The sequence below is a fragment of the Lepidochelys kempii genome, chromosome 6 (assembly GCF_965140265.1).
Source record: "Lepidochelys kempii isolate rLepKem1 chromosome 6, rLepKem1.hap2, whole genome shotgun sequence".
Lineage (NCBI taxonomy): Eukaryota > Metazoa > Chordata > Testudines > Cheloniidae > Lepidochelys > Lepidochelys kempii.
In genome coordinates, this window is record NC_133261.1 from 26,871,280 (window position 1) to 26,889,424 (window position 18,145).

The 18,145-nt window shown below is 48.8% G+C and overlaps 1 protein-coding gene across 3 annotated transcripts in view; it reads left to right on the forward strand.

Moving 5' to 3' along the window:
• The first annotated feature begins 446 nt into the window (after window positions 1–446).
• LSP1 (lymphocyte specific protein 1) overlaps window positions 447–18,145 on the forward strand; it is an 84,661-nt gene continuing 66,962 nt past the window's right edge. For all 3 annotated transcript variants that reach the window (XM_073347235.1, XM_073347240.1, XM_073347238.1), the window contains exon 1: window positions 447–641. In XM_073347235.1, coding sequence (XP_073203336.1) covers window positions 562–641 — 80 coding nt within the window. In that variant the 5' untranslated portion in view covers window positions 447–561. The remainder of the gene's footprint in view (window positions 642–18,145) is intronic.

Genomic DNA, 18,145 nt, shown 5'->3' on the forward strand with positions numbered 1-18,145 from the left:
ACACCCTTGGGCAAAGGGGGCTTCTGGGCTGGGCCAGAAGTGGGCCTGTGTGTGTGTGTTGGAGATGATAGTGGCAGAGGCTGGGACAGTCTTGCACTCTGACAAAGGGATGCTTCAGTGGCTTTGTGGCCAAGGTGTTGTGGCCCGGACAGAACCAATCCTTGGCAGGTGGATGTTATCGAATGTTGCCATTTAAAGATGCAGCCATTTAGTAGTTTAGTACCTACTGCACCATGTGTGGCTATGGTCTGTCTCTCAGACATCTTTCTATTCTAACAGGCCCTCCGAGTGGCTGTTGCCGCATGCTTCCACTGCAGCTCGGGTTAGTACTTCCTGATTTTTAGGCAGTAGATTGAAACAAAACCTTAAATATAACCTGAAAGTAAAAGCTCCCAACCCCCCCTCAAAACTCAGAGGCTTCCGTCATTATTTGTGCTGGGTTAGAGGACAGGAAGGGTGGTATGAAAGTGAACACACGCACGCGCGCACACACATACTGTACTCTTACAGAGCTCTTTGCAGAGCCTGTCGATTTGACAAGGTTGTTAGCAAGGAAATAAAATGTCAGACTCTGAGGAGTGCCATGGAGACCCCGAGAGCAAGAATCAGGAGGGGGAAGACCCCCCGACCGACACTGAAAGGTAAGGCCCTTGGGAGTAGCTGAAATTTACCTCATGATTTGGTTTGTAATTCTGACGGGGCTACAGGTTACCCAGAGAACTTGAAGGTAGAAGCAAAACAAGGGGCTGAATGAGCCCACAATGAACTTGAGCTAAGAGTCCTTGCAGTCGGCAGTGCATGCACAAGGAAAGGGAAACGTAAAAAGAGACCAGCCATTGGAAGCTCTAGAAAGTTCTTGACTAGGCTCACTAGCTCGCTCATGGACACAGGGCTGCAAGACAATCAGACTCTTTGCCTTTCCCGCCTCTTTTGGACTTCAGAGTCCCCGCTGGGGACAAACTAGAGATTGCAGCTCAGGCCAAACTTGGCACTGCTACACTGAAGCTCCTTGGGTGTTTGGATCTGAGGTTTTGAGTCATTGTGGAGCCTTGAAGATCAGATGCCCCTGTTCTGTAGGATGCGCACATGTCCAGCGTGCGAGGGAATGGAGGAATTCTATTCTCTGTGCTATTCTATTGTCCATTCCTCCATCTCCCTGTAGCAACTGTTTTGGGGCACTGGGGAATGACTCCCATTTAGACTTTGGGTGAGGGGGATTTATATAGTCCACTTCATCTTTCTCCCCAAAGCATTTTGACTCCATGTTCAGGCTGTCCATAAATCTGGTCTGGAGGGCACCTACTGAGCTAGAGCTGTGTGTGAAGGTTATAATGAAGTGTGTCCTTCTTTGTGGGAGAGTTTCATGGAAGAAGACCAGGGCAGAGAAAAAAAGTCCCTTTTGCGACTCTGCACTGTGGAAAAAAGCTCTGCCATTTTTGCCCCAGCTATCACGATATTTGTAGATGGATGAGAAAGTGGATGTTAATACATTGAAAATAAAAGTGAGGCACTGGATGGGAGTTGCTGCAGTCTGATTTCTTTCCCTATATACCATATTTCTCTGGCTGAATTAGACTGGAAGCCTCTTAGAGCAGGGGTGTTTGTGTTTGTACAGCTCTCTGTTCACTTACATCATCCCCGAAATAACAGCAACCAGATAATGACACCTCCCTGGTTGGTTTGTCACCAGGGACTGAAACTTGGACTGTTAGCTCCAAGGCACAGACAATCTACCATTTAGGTTAAAAGAGTAAGTCCATTATCTGGGAGCAGTAGCAGTTGGCTTTTGTCTGTGAATTGGCTACTAGAGAAGGACAAAGACACGCTTAGCCAGTGTGCAATCTAGACTTGGGCTCATCTAGATCTGGGTTCAAATTTTGAGTGTCTATAAAGCTTGGGGGTTTGGCTCTGGCCTCTCCAAAAATAAAACGAACAACATTATTCACCAAATCATATCCAACGCGTGTTCAAAATATATAACACTCCCCCACAAAACACAGAATGTCTTATGTAAGTTGATAAAAGAAAATCTCTGTCTGTAGCTCCTCAATACTTTTGGAGTAATGGGGATCAGGAGAAGAAGGATTCATGTTCAATGCATGCTTTGCAGTATTCAGTAACAAAAGGGTTAATTGTCTCACAGGGAATAGACATGGGCACACTAAAGCTCTTGAGGGTTTCAGTCCTGCTATAGGTTTGTGGAGCCTTGGAACAGACAAATAGTGATATATTGTTGCAACAAATATTCTAGTTGGCACCTGTATGTAATTAGTCAGGTATTGGCACAGCCCTGGCATAGTGCAGCTTTTCCACTCATTCCTCTGCCTGCCATGTTTGTGTGTGCAGATATGTCTTTTTTGGTGGGGACAGCTCTGCACAGGCTTCTAATCAGACTGCAGTAATGTTGGGACAGTATTCTATGTGTTGGGGGGTTCCCCTCTAGGTTCCTGACCGAGACTTTGAAACAACCAAAGAAAAAGCTGCATGCTGGGGGCCAGGGCATGTTTTTGGCAGCACAGGCATTGCTGGTGGGATGCTCGTGCAGTGCCAATGTGATCAGTGGCTCTCACACAGTCTCTCCACTGTGTCTCAGAATCTGGGGTTAAGGAACGCCTTTATGACTGGGAGTATAGCAGCAAGAATGCTTTTCTGTGGTATGTCAGCCCTTGTGCTCCCAGGCAGGAACAGAGAGGGCAGAGATCACAAATATTAGAAACTAGTGCAGGTTGAAACTTTTCAAATTTTGAAACTTGGACCAAAAAAATAGAGGGAAAATACAGATGAAATTGTTGTGATTCCCTCCATCCCTGTTCAAATTTGAAAATTGTCACGAATTTTTAAATTTAAAAATTTGATAGAGGGAAGAAAAGTGTGTGTGTGTGGAATTTTGTTTTTAAAATTGATAACCACTTTCCCTCCCAAACCTCTGAATAGGTCCAGTTCTAGGTTTATTTCAGTTCTAGTTTAACCTGCAGTTGTTTTACTATCCGCACTCCCCCAGGTGAGCAACCTCTCCTGAAATCTGCCTCCTAAAATGTAGGAAAAAGGGTTTGTTCAATGTTTGGGGTGGGCGGTCTTTACCACCCAGTGGTCAAGGCTGTTAGCTAGCTCATCGGCCTTTCACTCTGTACCCAGTCTGCTTTCAAGCTAAACCTGTTGCCAAACAAGTTACAGCAATGCTCCTGAGACAACTCTGAGGAGGGCTGAGGGCCTGGAGAGAGCCAAACAGGGGCGTGGGGGTTAAGGTTTGTGGAGGGAGAGTGAATGAGGAGCTGACGTGGGTGGAGGCAGGGCAGAATTTGTTCAGAGTAAGATGAAGGCTAGTCAGAAAATTGCCCACAGGTCCCACTACAACAGCACAGGCTCTTTTCACTCCCTCATGTACGCTGCCAAGCTAGATCCTGCACCGGTTCTACACCGTTATTCTGGGACAGCCGGACAACAGGAGTCAGCAGTGTCGCTTGGATCACCTAGCCTGTTTGCTTCCAACAGCGCCGCTGGCTCATACAGGCCCCAAGGCCTTGCGAAAATGGGGCCCATAATTCACCTGTGGTAGCAGTTCTGGAAGCTCTACCGTAGAGGGGGCTCAAGGCGGGTTAGACAACATGGTGGTCAGAATTACATAGCCCTGTCTACGCTACAGCTTCCTCGGCGGTTGCTGCTGCTGGAGCTGGACTGGCAGTGAATGACATGGGCCGCTTGTGCCAGTGTAAATGTGGGAGGAAGAGGGGGACTTGGCTAACCCTGCATATCTTCAGGCTGGGCATCAGCCTGCGTATCTAACAATGGCTGCTGTACGTCTGAGACGTGGAGGCCGTTCTTCCACTGTCGCTCTAGCTAGCAGAGGTGCAGCTCCACTGGTGCCAGCTCTAGTGTGCAGACCGGACTGCGGGAGTGAAGGCCAGGAGAGACACGCTCGCGTGCTGGGGCCTGTTCCTCTCTGCCTGTGAGGTCTGGATAGAGGGATGGCTGCTGAGGAGAGGAGGGACGGGGAGGGAAATGGCTGCTTCTTGAAGATTGGATGGGAGTAAGTAGGCCAGCCCCTGAAGAGATCATGCACTGTAGTTCAGGGGGAGCTGTCCCAAAGAGGACAGCCGGCTGATTTGGGAGATCAGGGAGCTATTGTGCGGAGAGGGCACAGCTTACAAAAGGCGGGATAATCCAGTACACAATGTGAACCTCTGAACCTCCGAGATCCCCCTGTCACTTAACACAGCATACCCTCCCCATCCTCCTAGTGATCACTTGGGAACCTATGGCAGTTAATATGACTGGTCTTTCCACACAAGCCACTTATCGCATATATATATATATATGTGTATATATACGCAAGGCAGGTGCTCCTCCTGTTAGTGGGCTTCAGGGCATAGTCAAGAAAATAACTTCTTATAGACACAATCAGCCATTCTAGCTCACCATCCAGTGTCCCCTTCCTTCTCTGGCCTCCTATCCGCCGGGCTGCGGGGAGCCCTGGGCCGACCATGTATGGTCACTGGCTCGAGATGGCTTTGCTGTGCTAGCAGGCCCCATACCTTCCTTTGCCACGTCCCTCCCCAGCTGTCTTGAATTCTCCAGATCCCTTAGAGGAGACTTGGAAAGTCCTAAGTAAGATTACCACAGTTGCTAAGTATATCCGAGGCTGGAAGGAGATTGTCTAGGGAAATTGATACCTCAGGAGCTATGTTTGAATTCCTTAGCACCAAATTCCTGGGGGAGGGGAAAGAGGCTGTTAAAAATTTAACTCAACTCACTCAAGGGCATGCTGCTCCATCAAAGAAAGGAGGCGGGGCGGGGAAGGAATAGGTTCGAGTTGAATGAATAACAAAAAGAGCTGGAAAATACCCTGGCTCTGACAAAAGAGTGCCATATATATGGGCAATTTGTGACTGGCCCTTTGAATTTAAGAATCATCTTATTTAAAGGTGATGTGAAAAAAAAAAAGTGGCTTGTGGCCCTTTTTACTTCTTTAAGATGGGGGGAGGAAAAACGGTATGAAAAATTATTAATTATTATTATGTCTAATTTCTTTTTTTCTGCTTCATTTTTACCTTGAAAATTCAGGGCCAGCCTAGGTTTGAAGACTCTATGACGGGGTAGTCTATTTTTTGTCAAGGTCCAAATTTCTTGGTCAAGGTATGGTCAAGGTCCAGACTCCAGAGAAAATAATAATAATGATAATAAGTAAATAAAAAGATTTTGGGGTCTGTTCAAAAGCGCCTGGTGGTCCAGATTGGGCCCGCAGTCTGCCTAATGACTACCCCTGCTCTATGATGACAAGTGAACTAGTCAAATGGTGACAGTATAAATATCGAGAACAGCTCTCAAGCCTAGTGGTGAGGCAGGGTTTAGTTCCAGAGGCTTGGGAGTACACAAAGCCAGTTTTGCATCTTTTATCTTCATGAAAAGACAGCCCAATTTGGATTTTCAGTCTCACATAGGGCTGGGTGGGAGAAGCTGAGTGGGGACACAGCAGGGATGCTGGGGGCTCTCTCCCTGTTTGGAGATGAGCTGGAAACAGGTTCCTGACACATACATCATCTTCCCTTTTAGCATCTGTGGGTCAGAGCACTGCCATTTTTCCAGCGAGCTGTTTAATAAAACGAAGCCTCAAAAGGAGGAGTGGAGGATGAAAGAGAAAATGACAGAGAGGGAGGGAGGAAAGAGGTGGAGGGATACAAAAGATTAGGAGCAGAGACATGCTCATACCAAACCCCCAGATCCCTGCACCTCAGAATGGAACAAAAGTTCCAGACTCTGAAACTAAACTTTGCAGCTCAGAGGAGTTTGGTGGGGGCACATGCAAAATGCGGGGAGCTGTGTGGCAGAGCAAAAGGGTAGTGAAAGCAAAAGCAGTGGCATGGCCCAGGTTGGGCTGGCAGTAGCTGGGCCCTGGCAACACACAGGCTGACTTGGAATAACACCGCTGCAGGGATGTGGCGCTGTGTGGGCTGGAGGGCCAGTGGCAGAGCTGGGCATGGGGGGGGGGGAGGGGGCAGTGGCTGTGGCATTGTGTGGAACAGGCTGGAAATGACAGCCTGTGGCAGATTTTACAGGTTGCTGCTGGAATGGTCGTGGCACTACCCAGGTGAGGTGGGAGCTGAATGCTGCATTCAGTAGGTGATGATGGCACTGGAGAGAGGGTGGCAGTGTCCAGGTTAAGATGGTCTCTGAGTTCTTATGAGCAGTGCACAAGACAGCGAGGCCCTAGAACAGCTGGGGCACTGTGTAAGGGTGACGGTGGGTGAGGGAATATCTTTTATTGCACCAACTTCTATCGGTGAGAGAGACAAGCTTTTGAGCTTAGGCAGGGCCCTTCTTCAGGTCTGGGAAACGTACTCCGAGTGCCACAGTTAAACACAAGCTGAACAGATCGTGTAGCATAAGTAGTTAACACATATTTCAAGGGACCCTTCAAGGTGAAGTGGCCTGTTAACACCCCTTCAGGAAAGGAAGGAAGGGGAAGACAGTTGGGGGAGTTGTTAGTGGGTTACAGTTTGTTGTCATAAGCCGTTAATCCAGTGTCTCTGTTCAGCCCATGAACGTGGAATGTGCTGTCTCTTGCATTGCACCGCTTAGGCTGGCACTGATTGCCTGCAGCACCGCAAAGCTGAGACTTGTAAGCACACATGTTACAGCACCAGGGAACCTGCTGTAACACAGAACCACCGAAAAGAAAAGGAGGACTTGTGGCACCTTAGAGACTAACCAATTTATTTGAGCATAAGTTTTCATGAGCTACAGCTCACTTCATCGCATCCAATGAAGTGAGCTGTAGCTTACGAAAGCTTATGCTCAAATAAATTGGTTAGTCTCTAAGGTGCCACAAGTCCTCCTTTTCTTTTTGTGGATACAGACTAACACGGCTACTACTATAGTACCACCAAGCGCTGTTTGCTGCCGGTTTGGATGCATGGAAAATGGGAAGACTCTGCCACACAAACACCTGTTCTTATGCCCAGGCAGCGATGTGAAGCATTTGCCTCTATCAGCCGCAAGGGGGCATGCTCTGCTCATGTTTATTTCATAAGGCAGCAGGAAGGAGAGAGCTAGAATGCGAAAAGTTTCAAGGCAAAGTTCTGGGGGAGTAGAAGCTTTAACCCTTGCCTAACACAGCCAGCCATGCCCTAGTCAAGGGGGCAGCCTTATGGGACATCTTTGTGACTGCCATTGCATAGCTTGTTCTAGTCGCTGAGCCCAAATAGAAGACAAGATTTGCAGCTTCGTTCCCAGCTCTGCTACTTACGGGCTATGTGACCTTGGGTGAGTTATGTAATCTTTGTATCCCTCAGGTTTCTCATGGTTAAGATATCATTAGTAACCCTTAGCTCCTTCACCGGTGTGTTCAGAGCTTAATTCATTAATGCTCCCAAAGCACTTTGAGAGCCTCAGTGGGAGGGTGTGAGAGAAGAGCAAAATATCGCCTCCTACTGGTTTTATGTGTTTGTTCCCATCAGCCCTCCTGAAGATGTCCTTACCCCCTACACAGCTGCCAGAATGTGCCTGGCCCATAATCCCAACTATACATATGAAATGATGGGGTCTAAATTAGCTGTTACCACTCAAGAAAGATCTTGGAGTCATTGTGGCTAGTTCTCTGAAATCATCCACTCAATGTGCAGCGGCAGTCAAAAAAGCAAACAGAATGTTGGGAATCACTATGAAAGGGACAGATAATAAGACAGAAAGTATCGTATTGCATCTCTATAAATCCATGGTACTCCCGCATCTTGAATACTGTGTGCAGATGTGGTTGCCCCATCTCAAAAAAGATATATTAGAATTGGAAAAGGTTCAGAAAAGGGCGACAAAAATGATTATGGTATGGAATGGCTGCCATATGAGGAGAGATTAATAAAACTGGGACTTTTCAGCTTGGAAAGGAGACGACAAAGGGGGGATATGCTAGAAGTCTATAAAATCATGACTGGTGTGGAGAAAGTAACTAAGGAAGTGTTATTTACTCCTTCTCATAACACAAGAACTAGGGATCACCAAATGAAATTAATAGGCAGTAGGTTTGAAACAAACAAAAGGAAGTATTTCTTCACACAACACACAGTCAACCTGTGGAACTCCTTGCCAGAGGATGTTGTGAAGGCCAAGGCTATAACAGGGTTCAAAAAGAACTAGATAAGTTCATGGAGGATAGGTACCATCAATGGCTATTAGCCAGGATGGGCAGTGATGGTGTCCCGATCTAGCCTCTGTCTGCCAGAAGCTGGGAATGGGCGACAGGGGATGGATCACTTGATGATGACCTGTTCTGTTCATTCCCTCTGGGGCACCTGGCGTTGGCTGTCAAGGATACTGGGTTAGATGGACCTTTGGCTGGCCCAGTATGGCCATTCTTATGTTCCCAACTGTGAATGCAATTTCCCTTCCATTGTCTGGAATCTCGGGATTTATCACAGCTGTCTGCCAGGAACACTGGGCCCACCCTGCTTTTTTTAGCTGGATCTGATATGTCATTTAGCAACTAAGTGGTTAAGAGCAATACACCTCCATCCTGACTTGCTGCATGCCTTGGGATTCCAGTCGTGGAGCCCCCAACAGCTTTGATCCTCAGGTCTGACCTGCAATGACCTCTGCTATTCCAGGCCCTCTCACAGCCCCACCAATGCTCCTTATTCTTGATCCACAGCATCCCCGGTTGTTATTCCTCCACCCCCGTAGCTCTGCCAATGCACCTAATTATGATTCTGCACAGTTATCATGCATGGTGCTTTACCACTTCAAAGTGCTGCACAAATGCTGGCTAATGTTCAATGAATTATGGTTAATTATGGTGCCCCACCTTTCCCTGGCAGACAGTTCAGCAAGCAGCTAGGGAGTTAAAACTCACGTCCTTCAATTCTGACCTGCAGCAGCCCTGGTTGTTCCATTCCCAGGGCTGACAGACAAGGCTGTACTTACATCACCACTGTCCATGTTGGGCCCATTCTGTGGGCAAGCAGAGGACTTCTGTGTGTGAGGAGTAGATGCACTTTAAACACCTATGCTTCCCCAGAGCCAGGGTCTCAGCAGCATGAACTTCCCCATAGCCGAGTTTGATCAGTCTATGAAGTAACCTGGCCCAGTCGATAGTGTTGGCTTGGGAGCAAGGAGACCTGGGCTCTGTTCCTGTGTGGCCTTAATTGGAAGCACTTTGGGGCAGGGCAGCACCTGGCACAACAGTGCCCACCATCTTGGTTGGTGCCTCTAGCTGCTACCATAATACAAATAATGAACTTTCCCTTCTCAGAGCCAGCCACTGGCCCAAGTCAACTGCTGCAGGATGCCAGTGACTGCCCCTGAAGCTAGTGGGAGCTGTTGTTATCCGGTGGCAGGAGGCTAAGGCCCCAGTAATGCATCGTGGTATCCCTGTCTACAGTCGTGTGGGCTGACCATGCTTGGGACTGTAGCTTGCTTGTGGACAGCTCTAACTCAGCAGATGCCTCTCTCTCTCTTTCTTTGTACTTCACAATGGGGGTGGAGCATAAATGGCTGCCTTTTCGTCCACACACCTTTCCTCCTGCTTGTGGACGCTTGCCAGATTGGCTGCTGTATCCTCTGTGCACTCCTCCTTCTCCTACTCCTGCCTTCCCCTTGGAGGACACCTCAGAGCAACTGCACGCACCAGACCAACAAGTCCAGGAGGGGAACCTACTGTTGCCAAGAGCTCGAAGCAGTGACCTCCTCACTCAGTGTCACCGAGCAACTTTGTTTCCTCCCATTCCCTCTGGATGGGAGAGCCTGGGGGCTGCACTCTGAAGAGACCCCTTGGGAGTGGGAAGATTTGGTGTGGTATTTTCAAAAGAGTCTCAGGGAGGTAGGTTGGTGCCCAGATCCCATTGAAATTCAGATGTAGTTGGGCACCTAGTCCTGACAATCCCTGTCTTTGGCTCTACTGGACCGCATGCTCTGAAGGAACCGCTATGGGTCTGTTCATCCCTGGGCCAGGGATCTGCTCAGTGCAGGGACTGAGTGTGAGGGAAAAGGTAGTGGGGGCAAGCTGGGGCTGGTTTGACCCTTGGCACAGGTTAGAGCAGCCTGAACCCAGCTGCCAACAGCGCTTGTGGCCTGGCCCAGCAGCCAGGAGTAGTTGGGGCATAGGAATGTCCTGGCTACATCTCCCTCCTTGTGGGACTTGCCCTTGCACACCCCGTGCACCAAGAGCTCCTGAGAGGGGTGCCCTAGAGCTGCTGATACCTTAATCTACTCTTATTTCCTTGTAGTGTCTCTCTTTCCTTAATACCTGTCTATCTAGTGAACAAATTCAATGTGCTCCTGAAGTCACACATTGCAAACACTTATTTTGCTTTGGGTCTCTTTTGCAGTGTGAGCTTCCCCACAGCAGTGTCCTGTAAGCAGGGCGATTGCCTTGGGCCTCATGTTGCTCCGTGCCTAGCTGTGTGTGAGATACTCCAGCACTGTGAGCTTCCCCACAGCAGCACTCAGCGAGGACTCCTGCGGCACCAGTCACAATTTCAGCAGCATGAGCTTCCTGGCAAGCTTCCTGCTCTGTTAGGGCTAGCCCCCTCTGTCTGGGAGTAATGGAGTCTGCTCTCATGTTGCACAGTGTGTGGGCTTTGCTTTCCCTGGGCATACTTCATTAGCTGACACTTGCTTTGACCTCAACTAGCCTTGGCCTGGCTTTCTGTGCCCTAACCCATCTTGAGTCCATCACTCTTCTAATAGGATTTCACGTCTAGTATGATGGCCACTGGTGTCCCCCTTGATCTGCTGCAGGAGCTAGCCCTCCTGGAAACATTTCCTCAAGTCTTCTCTAAGGAATCGGGATAGCCTAAGGAACATTCTGGGAGGTATTTAGCATGGTACAACTGGAATTCAGAGGCCCCTCTATTTGAGTACTCCATGGTATTCCAGAAGACATGTGCCACTGGGAACACTACCAAGCCAGTCGCTTGCTCCTGGGCAGCTGTACCTGGTCTATGTGCCATAGGCATCTACCCCGGATGCCGCTGTGCATACTTTGAGATACAGGACCCTGTATGGTGTGGCTGTACAAAGCTGGTATTATTCTCACACTTTGTAGGACCGTAGCACCTAGAGGGCCCAGCTGAGATCAGCACCCCATTGTGCTCTGCAATGTATAGATACATACGTAATAAGACACAGTGTCTATCCCAAATAGTATAGAACCGAAATATGCCAGGGAGAGAGGAAGCATGATCCCCTTTTTCCCAGATGGGGAACTGAGACACAGAGACTTTAATCAAGGTCACTTTGGAAGCCTGTAGCATAGCTGAGAATTGAACTTCTATCTCCTGAGTCCTAGCCCAGGACCTTAGCCAAAGCCTATCCTCCCACTGCCTGATGTTCCACTGAAAACTGCTACAGGAATGCATGCCTGTGGTGACCTAGCAATGAATGGGTTAACCATTCTTGCTTGGAATCGCAGTGTATTTTCTTTGCCAGTCTATCCGTCTTAATACACACCAGATGTGCGAGGCAGCCGCCTGAGTGCCTTAATCCTGGGCTTCAGCAGTCTGAGTTGTCTCTCTCACAAGGGGCAGGCCCACTCCAGACTCACTGGGGATTTCATTTAGTGCAAAGTAGGGGCAGGACGGCTGGCAGCCCCCTCCCTCATAGGAAAAGTGGGTGATGACCCTGGGCTGCTAAATATTAAATCAAGGTCTTTTACTTACTGCAATGAGCTAGCCTTCCTCGGCCGAGGAGTTGGGACTGGGGATAGCACCCTCACTGACTCAGCAGTAACGGGACTGTGGGCATACAGCAGAGACATCTCTGTTCTAAAGATGGGTACTTAGAACGGATCAGCTCCACAGCTGGTGTAAACTGAAGTAGCTTTATTGACTTCAGTGGCATGGTGCTGGTTTAACCAGCTAAGGATCCAGCCCACTATGTTGGCCGGCCCACAGCCCCCAGCCCTGGGCCACCTGGCACGCTGCCCCCAGCGCCAGGTCGGCCAGCCAACACCAGCCCCAGCCGCAGTGGCTGGAGCAGCCCCAGCTGCGCCGGCCTGCCAACCCCAGCCCCAGCCGCATTCGCCGGCTGGAGCAACCCCAGTCATGACGGCTGACCGGAACCCCCCCCAGCCATGATGGCTGGCCGGCCGGAGCCCCCCCAGCCCCTCTCCCTTTAATCGGTTAACCGATTAAATGATATAATTTTAATTGTTTAAACCGTTAACTTTTTAAACAATATTTACATCCCTACTCTCAACGTTTCCAGACTACTGTACCCCTTTCAGGAGACTGATTTGTCTTGTGTACCCCCAAGTTTCACCTCATTTAAAAACTACTTGTTTACAAAACCAGACATAAAAATACAAAAGTGTCAGAGCACACTGTTAGTGAAAAATTGCTGACTTTCTCATTTTACCATATAATTGTAAAATAAATATTGTACTTACATTTCAGTGTATAGTATATAAAGCAGTATAAACAAGTCATTGTATGAAATTTTAGTTTGTACTGACTTCGCTAGTGCTTTTTATGTAGCCTGTTGTAAAACTAGGCAAATATCTAGATGAGATGATGTACCCCCTGGAAGACCTCTGCATACCTCCAGGGGTACATGTACCCCCGGCTGAGAACGACTGAACTAGATAATCATAATGGTCCCTTAGCCTTCCAGTCTATGATTCACCATCCCAGCCAAAATAACCAGCACTGGAGCTTTGTCCCTGGTTTTCCTCCCGACCAACCTAAGCAGGGGGGGAAAAAATGGAGGGGAAGATTTCAGTACCATGGCAGAGTTTAACTCCCTGGGCTGTAATATCAGCCAGAGATTTTGATTCAAATATGGATGAGCTCACAATTGAATTGAATGTGTTGGTCCCAGTGGACACTTGCGTATGTTGCACAAATGCCATTCGGCAAAGCAGGGGCGTGGCGGATTGCACCCAGTCCTGTCTATGATGGAGAATGGAAAAGGCTGAAGGTTTCTTCTCTCATTGCCTATATACCACTCCCTCCACCACATAATAGCCTCGTTTCTTTGCCAGCTGGAAAAATAATGGACATCAAATACATGTTCATATTTCTGTAATCGGAAAAATAAGGAGTGCATCTCATGTTTAAGGCTGAGGATGGTTTGCAGAACTGCCCAGGGGATTTGGGTGCTCAGTTCCTGTTTATTTGATTGGAAATGGCGTGTCCAATCCCTTAGGGCAGCTTTGAACATGTCAGTCTAAATGAACACTATCTGGGGTGTGGTCTAAGGGCTGCCTTCTTTGTGGTTGACCTAGGCACCACCTCTCTCTCCCTTTTCTCTACTGGTTATCATCCCTCTCATGCTTGTACCACCCATGGCCAGGCCACCTGCAGGTGCTACAGATCCTGAGACTTTTCCAGCTGCCTTGCAGGCCTGAGAGATACCCCCAGAAGCCGTTTCCAAGCCCCAGATCCTGTGATTAAGGGACTCTAGAGAGGAAGATGCTCTTGTGGTTGAGGCAGTGGACAGAAGTTCAGACAATCTAGGTTCAGTTCCCAGCTCTGCTATAGGCTTCCTGTGTCACCTTGGGCAACTGCCTCTCTGCCTTATTTCCCTGCTTGTCAAATAATGTGTCGATCTTAATCTTTAAGATCACTGGTACAAGATGTGTCTCTTATTACATGCTTGTACAGCACATTGCACAAGGGTGCCCTGATCCCAGCTGGGGCTCCTGTTATATGAATAACAGTGGTCTCACCAACTCTCTCCCTTGCCCACTTTTTTTTGTCTTTTCAGTATCTTTCTCTCAGTCTCTCTCCCCTCTTGTCCTCTTTCCTTCCCTCTCTGCCCTCGTCTTTGACTCTCCTAAGCAAGGCATCCTCTCCTGGGATGCTGTGAAACACCTGCTGTTCCTAGCAGTCTGTCACTGTGATCCTAAACAAACTGTTTTGCCTCTCAGGCTGCAGAAGGGGAGGTGGGTTTTGCCCAGCGGGAGTGCTCTGCTTCCAGGGGCAATCCTGAGGACAATCACAGATTCTCCTCTCCCTGTAACTCCCTTGCCTCTTGATGAGAACGTTTTGCACGTCTATAGCCCTTGCCATCCGAGGATCTGGCAAGGCTATAGAAACATTTATGAATAAAGCCACCTAACATGATTATCATGCAGGTAAGTAATTTTGTTTCCATTTTTCACTGGAGGAAACTGAGGTACAGACTTGCCCCAACCAGCAAGTATGTAGTGGAGTCATGAACACAACTCAGATTTCTTGACTCCCAGTTATCTGTTTTATCCAGTTGGCCACCGTCTGCTTTAACCAGCAGACCACCCTCATCTCACACACGTTCACACCCACCTGGAGTTATAGAAGCTCTCATTAGAGCCATCAGTCTGCACCTGGGCCTTTTTTCGGGGCCTGGCAGCGCTGCTCCTAAACCAGCGAGTAGGGTGTTGCTAATGAGCGACAGAAAACTCAACACCTTGTCAGCTCCTTAAGGGAGAGAAGGGACCATCTGCTGGCTCTTCCTTTCTTTCTTACAGGATTAAACCCTGAAAATCGTAATAGCTTGGTATAATCCCACAAAATGAGCCATCCTGTCCTAGAATCCTGATTGTGTATTCAACGTGTCTATAAGTGGCTGCTCCTACTTGAAAGATATTTGAGACTGTTAAAGCCCCTGTTTCACTGGGATTACCTTTAACATGGCTGACTGCCGATCTTCAAGCTTCAGCAAAATGAGATGGGACATATTAATTGGGATCCCACACATCAGTAAGTAACATTTCTTTCTAGAGCACACCCACCATTGGTTACTTACATCTCCATTAGACTGGCATTCCAGTTAACACGTCCCTTCTCATTGAACCAGGGTTTGAAGATGAAGGACAAATGCTGTAAAGATAATCCCAAAAGACCTACTTCTGTCAGACTTTCTGAGAAATGTGGGTCCGGGAGGGTGGGGAGGGGGAGGGGTAGTGACGGGAAGAGTAGAACATGAAGATGGTGGTGTATGAAGGATTGTATCAGCTAGGAAACAGGGCACCTCCCTGCTATATCATCAACACCAGGGCTCTCAACACCAGTTTTGCTGAAGCATCCAATGTAATGGTTCACTGGCTGGATGGTATGTAAATGACCCTTTTGAGAGGCAGAGTGGCCATGCGGGAATATTACAGAGAGAGTAATGACATGGGGTGTGCACTCACCCCTTCTTACTGCGAGATCTCCTGAGAGTAACCTGTCACATTGGGGTGCCTTACCTGGTGGTTAGGGCATGTGGAGGTGTGCCAATGGGCATTACCGATGTGTAGGAAATCAGCAAAGGGCACCAAGAGAATCACTGCGACTGGACTATTCGAGCTGGCACCTAACACAAGAACCACCAGGCACAGGTTGAAGTTGACCAAGGGTCTCGCTGAAGATGCAGTTAGGGTGCAATTTCTTTACCCAGAGTTCCTGTGGAAATGGACTCAGTGTAGTCAGTGAAGAGGGGAAACAAGCATGAAGAGCTTCTGAAAAAGAGCCATGGGGAAGAAAAAAAGATGCCCAGGACACGTCTTCCACGGGACTTGAGGGAACACAGCAAATGGGCTAATCTGAAAAAATTAAAGTTCTAGGGCCCGATTCTCCAAAGCACCCAAGATCCTTCATGCTTCTCTTGTGGTGTAAGGGGGTCTTAAAGGACATGAAATATGGTCTGTGTAAAGGGGAACCTCTGCTGGAGTAGAGCAGCCCTATCCTGGCCCCACTCCCACCCCTCCTGGAGGGACAGAAAAGGGGTGTAGCTGAGTGCATTTGAACAATGGGCATTTTGTGCTCTTGCAAGGGGCTGTGAGAAGTAGAACATATGCTAGAGCAGCCTCCAGGCTGCTCTAAGTGAAACCAGAGCTTGGACAGGGCCAGCTGCCTCAGACTGTGGGGAAACACAAAGGTGGCTTCCTCCCCCTCCATCTAAGTGAAGTGCCTTTCAATTCATCCCCATGTTTTCTAGTCATTCTGAAGCAGCCCGTGCTGCTCCATCAGTAATTCCACTCATGCTTAAAAATCCAGGTCACTCCCATGCTCCACAGTGCTGGGGCCTGATCCAAGGCCTGTTGAAGTCAGTGGAAAGGCAGGGCAGAGGGCGAATGATCGCAGCAGGTTTGGCATCCCAACACCGTGAACAGGCACATTCCACAAATGCTGGGGCTGATCCTGTCAGGTGCTGAGCACCCTCTGCTCCCATCTCTGGGAGTTGACGGTGCTCAGGATCTTCAAGGACTGGGCCCTGAACTGGCACTAGACATTTTACTGTTCTGGCTGGAGCTGTATTGGGGGAGTGGCTCCTGGCTACGGGTGCAGAGGGAGCACACTTAAAGGGGCAGCCCCCCCTGCCAAAAGCTGTGCTAGGGGGTCAGGCAGCCAGAATCTGCCCAGGGGGGTGTCAGCCCTCTCAGACAGTGGTGTGTGGGGTATACTTAAAGCAACAGATCTCCAGAAACTGTGTTGGTGCACAGCAGGGCAGGGCAGCTGGGCTGGAAGTGCCCCTAAAACATTGGGATCCTAGGTGGCCAGATTACATGCTCATGCCCAGCAAGGTCCTGGACTGGGACCTTTGATTGCAACGGTGCTAGAGCAAATCACTCTGGTTGCATTTCTTTGCTATAGTCTTGTTTTTTGCTAGACATACTTTAGCCTCCAAAATGATTTTGCAACCCGGGCTACATAGCAGAGCGATTGTGTCATTAATGAGAACTGGTGCAGCCCTATCTCTCTGGGACTCCCTCCCTCCAACCCAGGGCAACAGAACGGAGTCATTTCCGCCCCATCCCACTCACCTTTAAAGCCTTCCCTTTTTGTCTGTTGCTGGAAAGTTCTTTAAGAGCCTCTGGCTTAGAGGACGCAGGCTAGGCACTAGCAAACTGCCCCGTGTTATTGTTCCTGTCTTGTCTTGTGCTAAATGCACCACACCGCTGCAGGGATTTCTTTGATTGATTTTTTGTTAAACTCCAGCAGGAAAACGAATTGTCTTTTTTTTTGGTTGGTGTCTTTTTCTTACCGCAGCATCACTGCTGTTTCTAGAATGGCACCCTGAGGTTTATGTGGGCAGTGCTGTAGGAGCTGGGCAGATGGGACCACGGCTGATGCTAAGCCCTAGCTGCCTTTGAATGGAAGTATAAATCATGTTGAAGCAGCTATGCTCCATCTTGAGCTGTGGTGGTGGTTGGGGAGGAGAGAAACCGCCTATCCTACACAGAGTGGGGCTGAGGGCTTCCCCTGCACAATTGCCTCTGGCTAGCTAACCATGTCGAGCTGTGAGGGGGTAAGATAGGGATCCCCCTTACTCATAACTTTTGTGATTTTTTTTTTTAATTTTTAAAATAAAGTTGCAGCGTCCCCAGTTGAATTAAGTCAAGGGGAATGGATCATCCCCAAGTACAATCACTAGCATTTTCCTTTCGCACCTGGAGAGAAGGGTCTGGGAGATGCAGGCTTTTAAACAGAAGCACTCCCCTGGCCCTCGTCGGTGGGGTCCTGTGTGACCCTCCCACATCTGGACACGTGTGTTCCTCCCACCTGATCTCCCTGCATTCTCTGACAGAGATGAAAGGGAAGGGATGTTGATTAATCTTCACTATAGGAGGAGCATCCCAACCCATCACACCAGCCTGGGGAATTTGCAATCAGGGAGTGATACCTGGGAATTCCCGTACCCTGTGTAATGCAATGGGAAGTGTAACCCCCCCACCCCCTTTGCATATCATGGTGTATTCTGCCCCCACCCTCCAGTTACTTTGAGTCACCCTCCTCAGTTCATTCCAAAGATCTTATCTCCCCTCCCACCTTTCACCCCTGCCCCACTTCCCTTAAGATAGCTAATCTGACCGACTTCTCCTTGATCCTAGATGCCCTGCTGGCTCAGGAAATCCATCTGCCATACAGCAAGCAAACACCCACATCCTCCACTGCATTTAGGCTTCTGCACTACCTGAGGACATGAGCCCTTACGGGGAAGGGGGTTGTTTATAGAAGGGCACCCACTTCTAGCTTCTATGCAGAATTGACTATGGTGCAGGATTTTAGCACCACTGGACTCTACCTCCTCCTCTAGGCTAAAAGTTTTGGTTTGAAAACTCTTATATATTTAACAGTGGGCTGTTTCTTTGGCTTCTTTGCCACCAGGCACTGGTGTTTATTGAGTGGAGGGATGTGGGCAAGATAATTGTCTCTGGACCCAGTCCTCAGCTGGTGTAAATCAGCATAGCTCC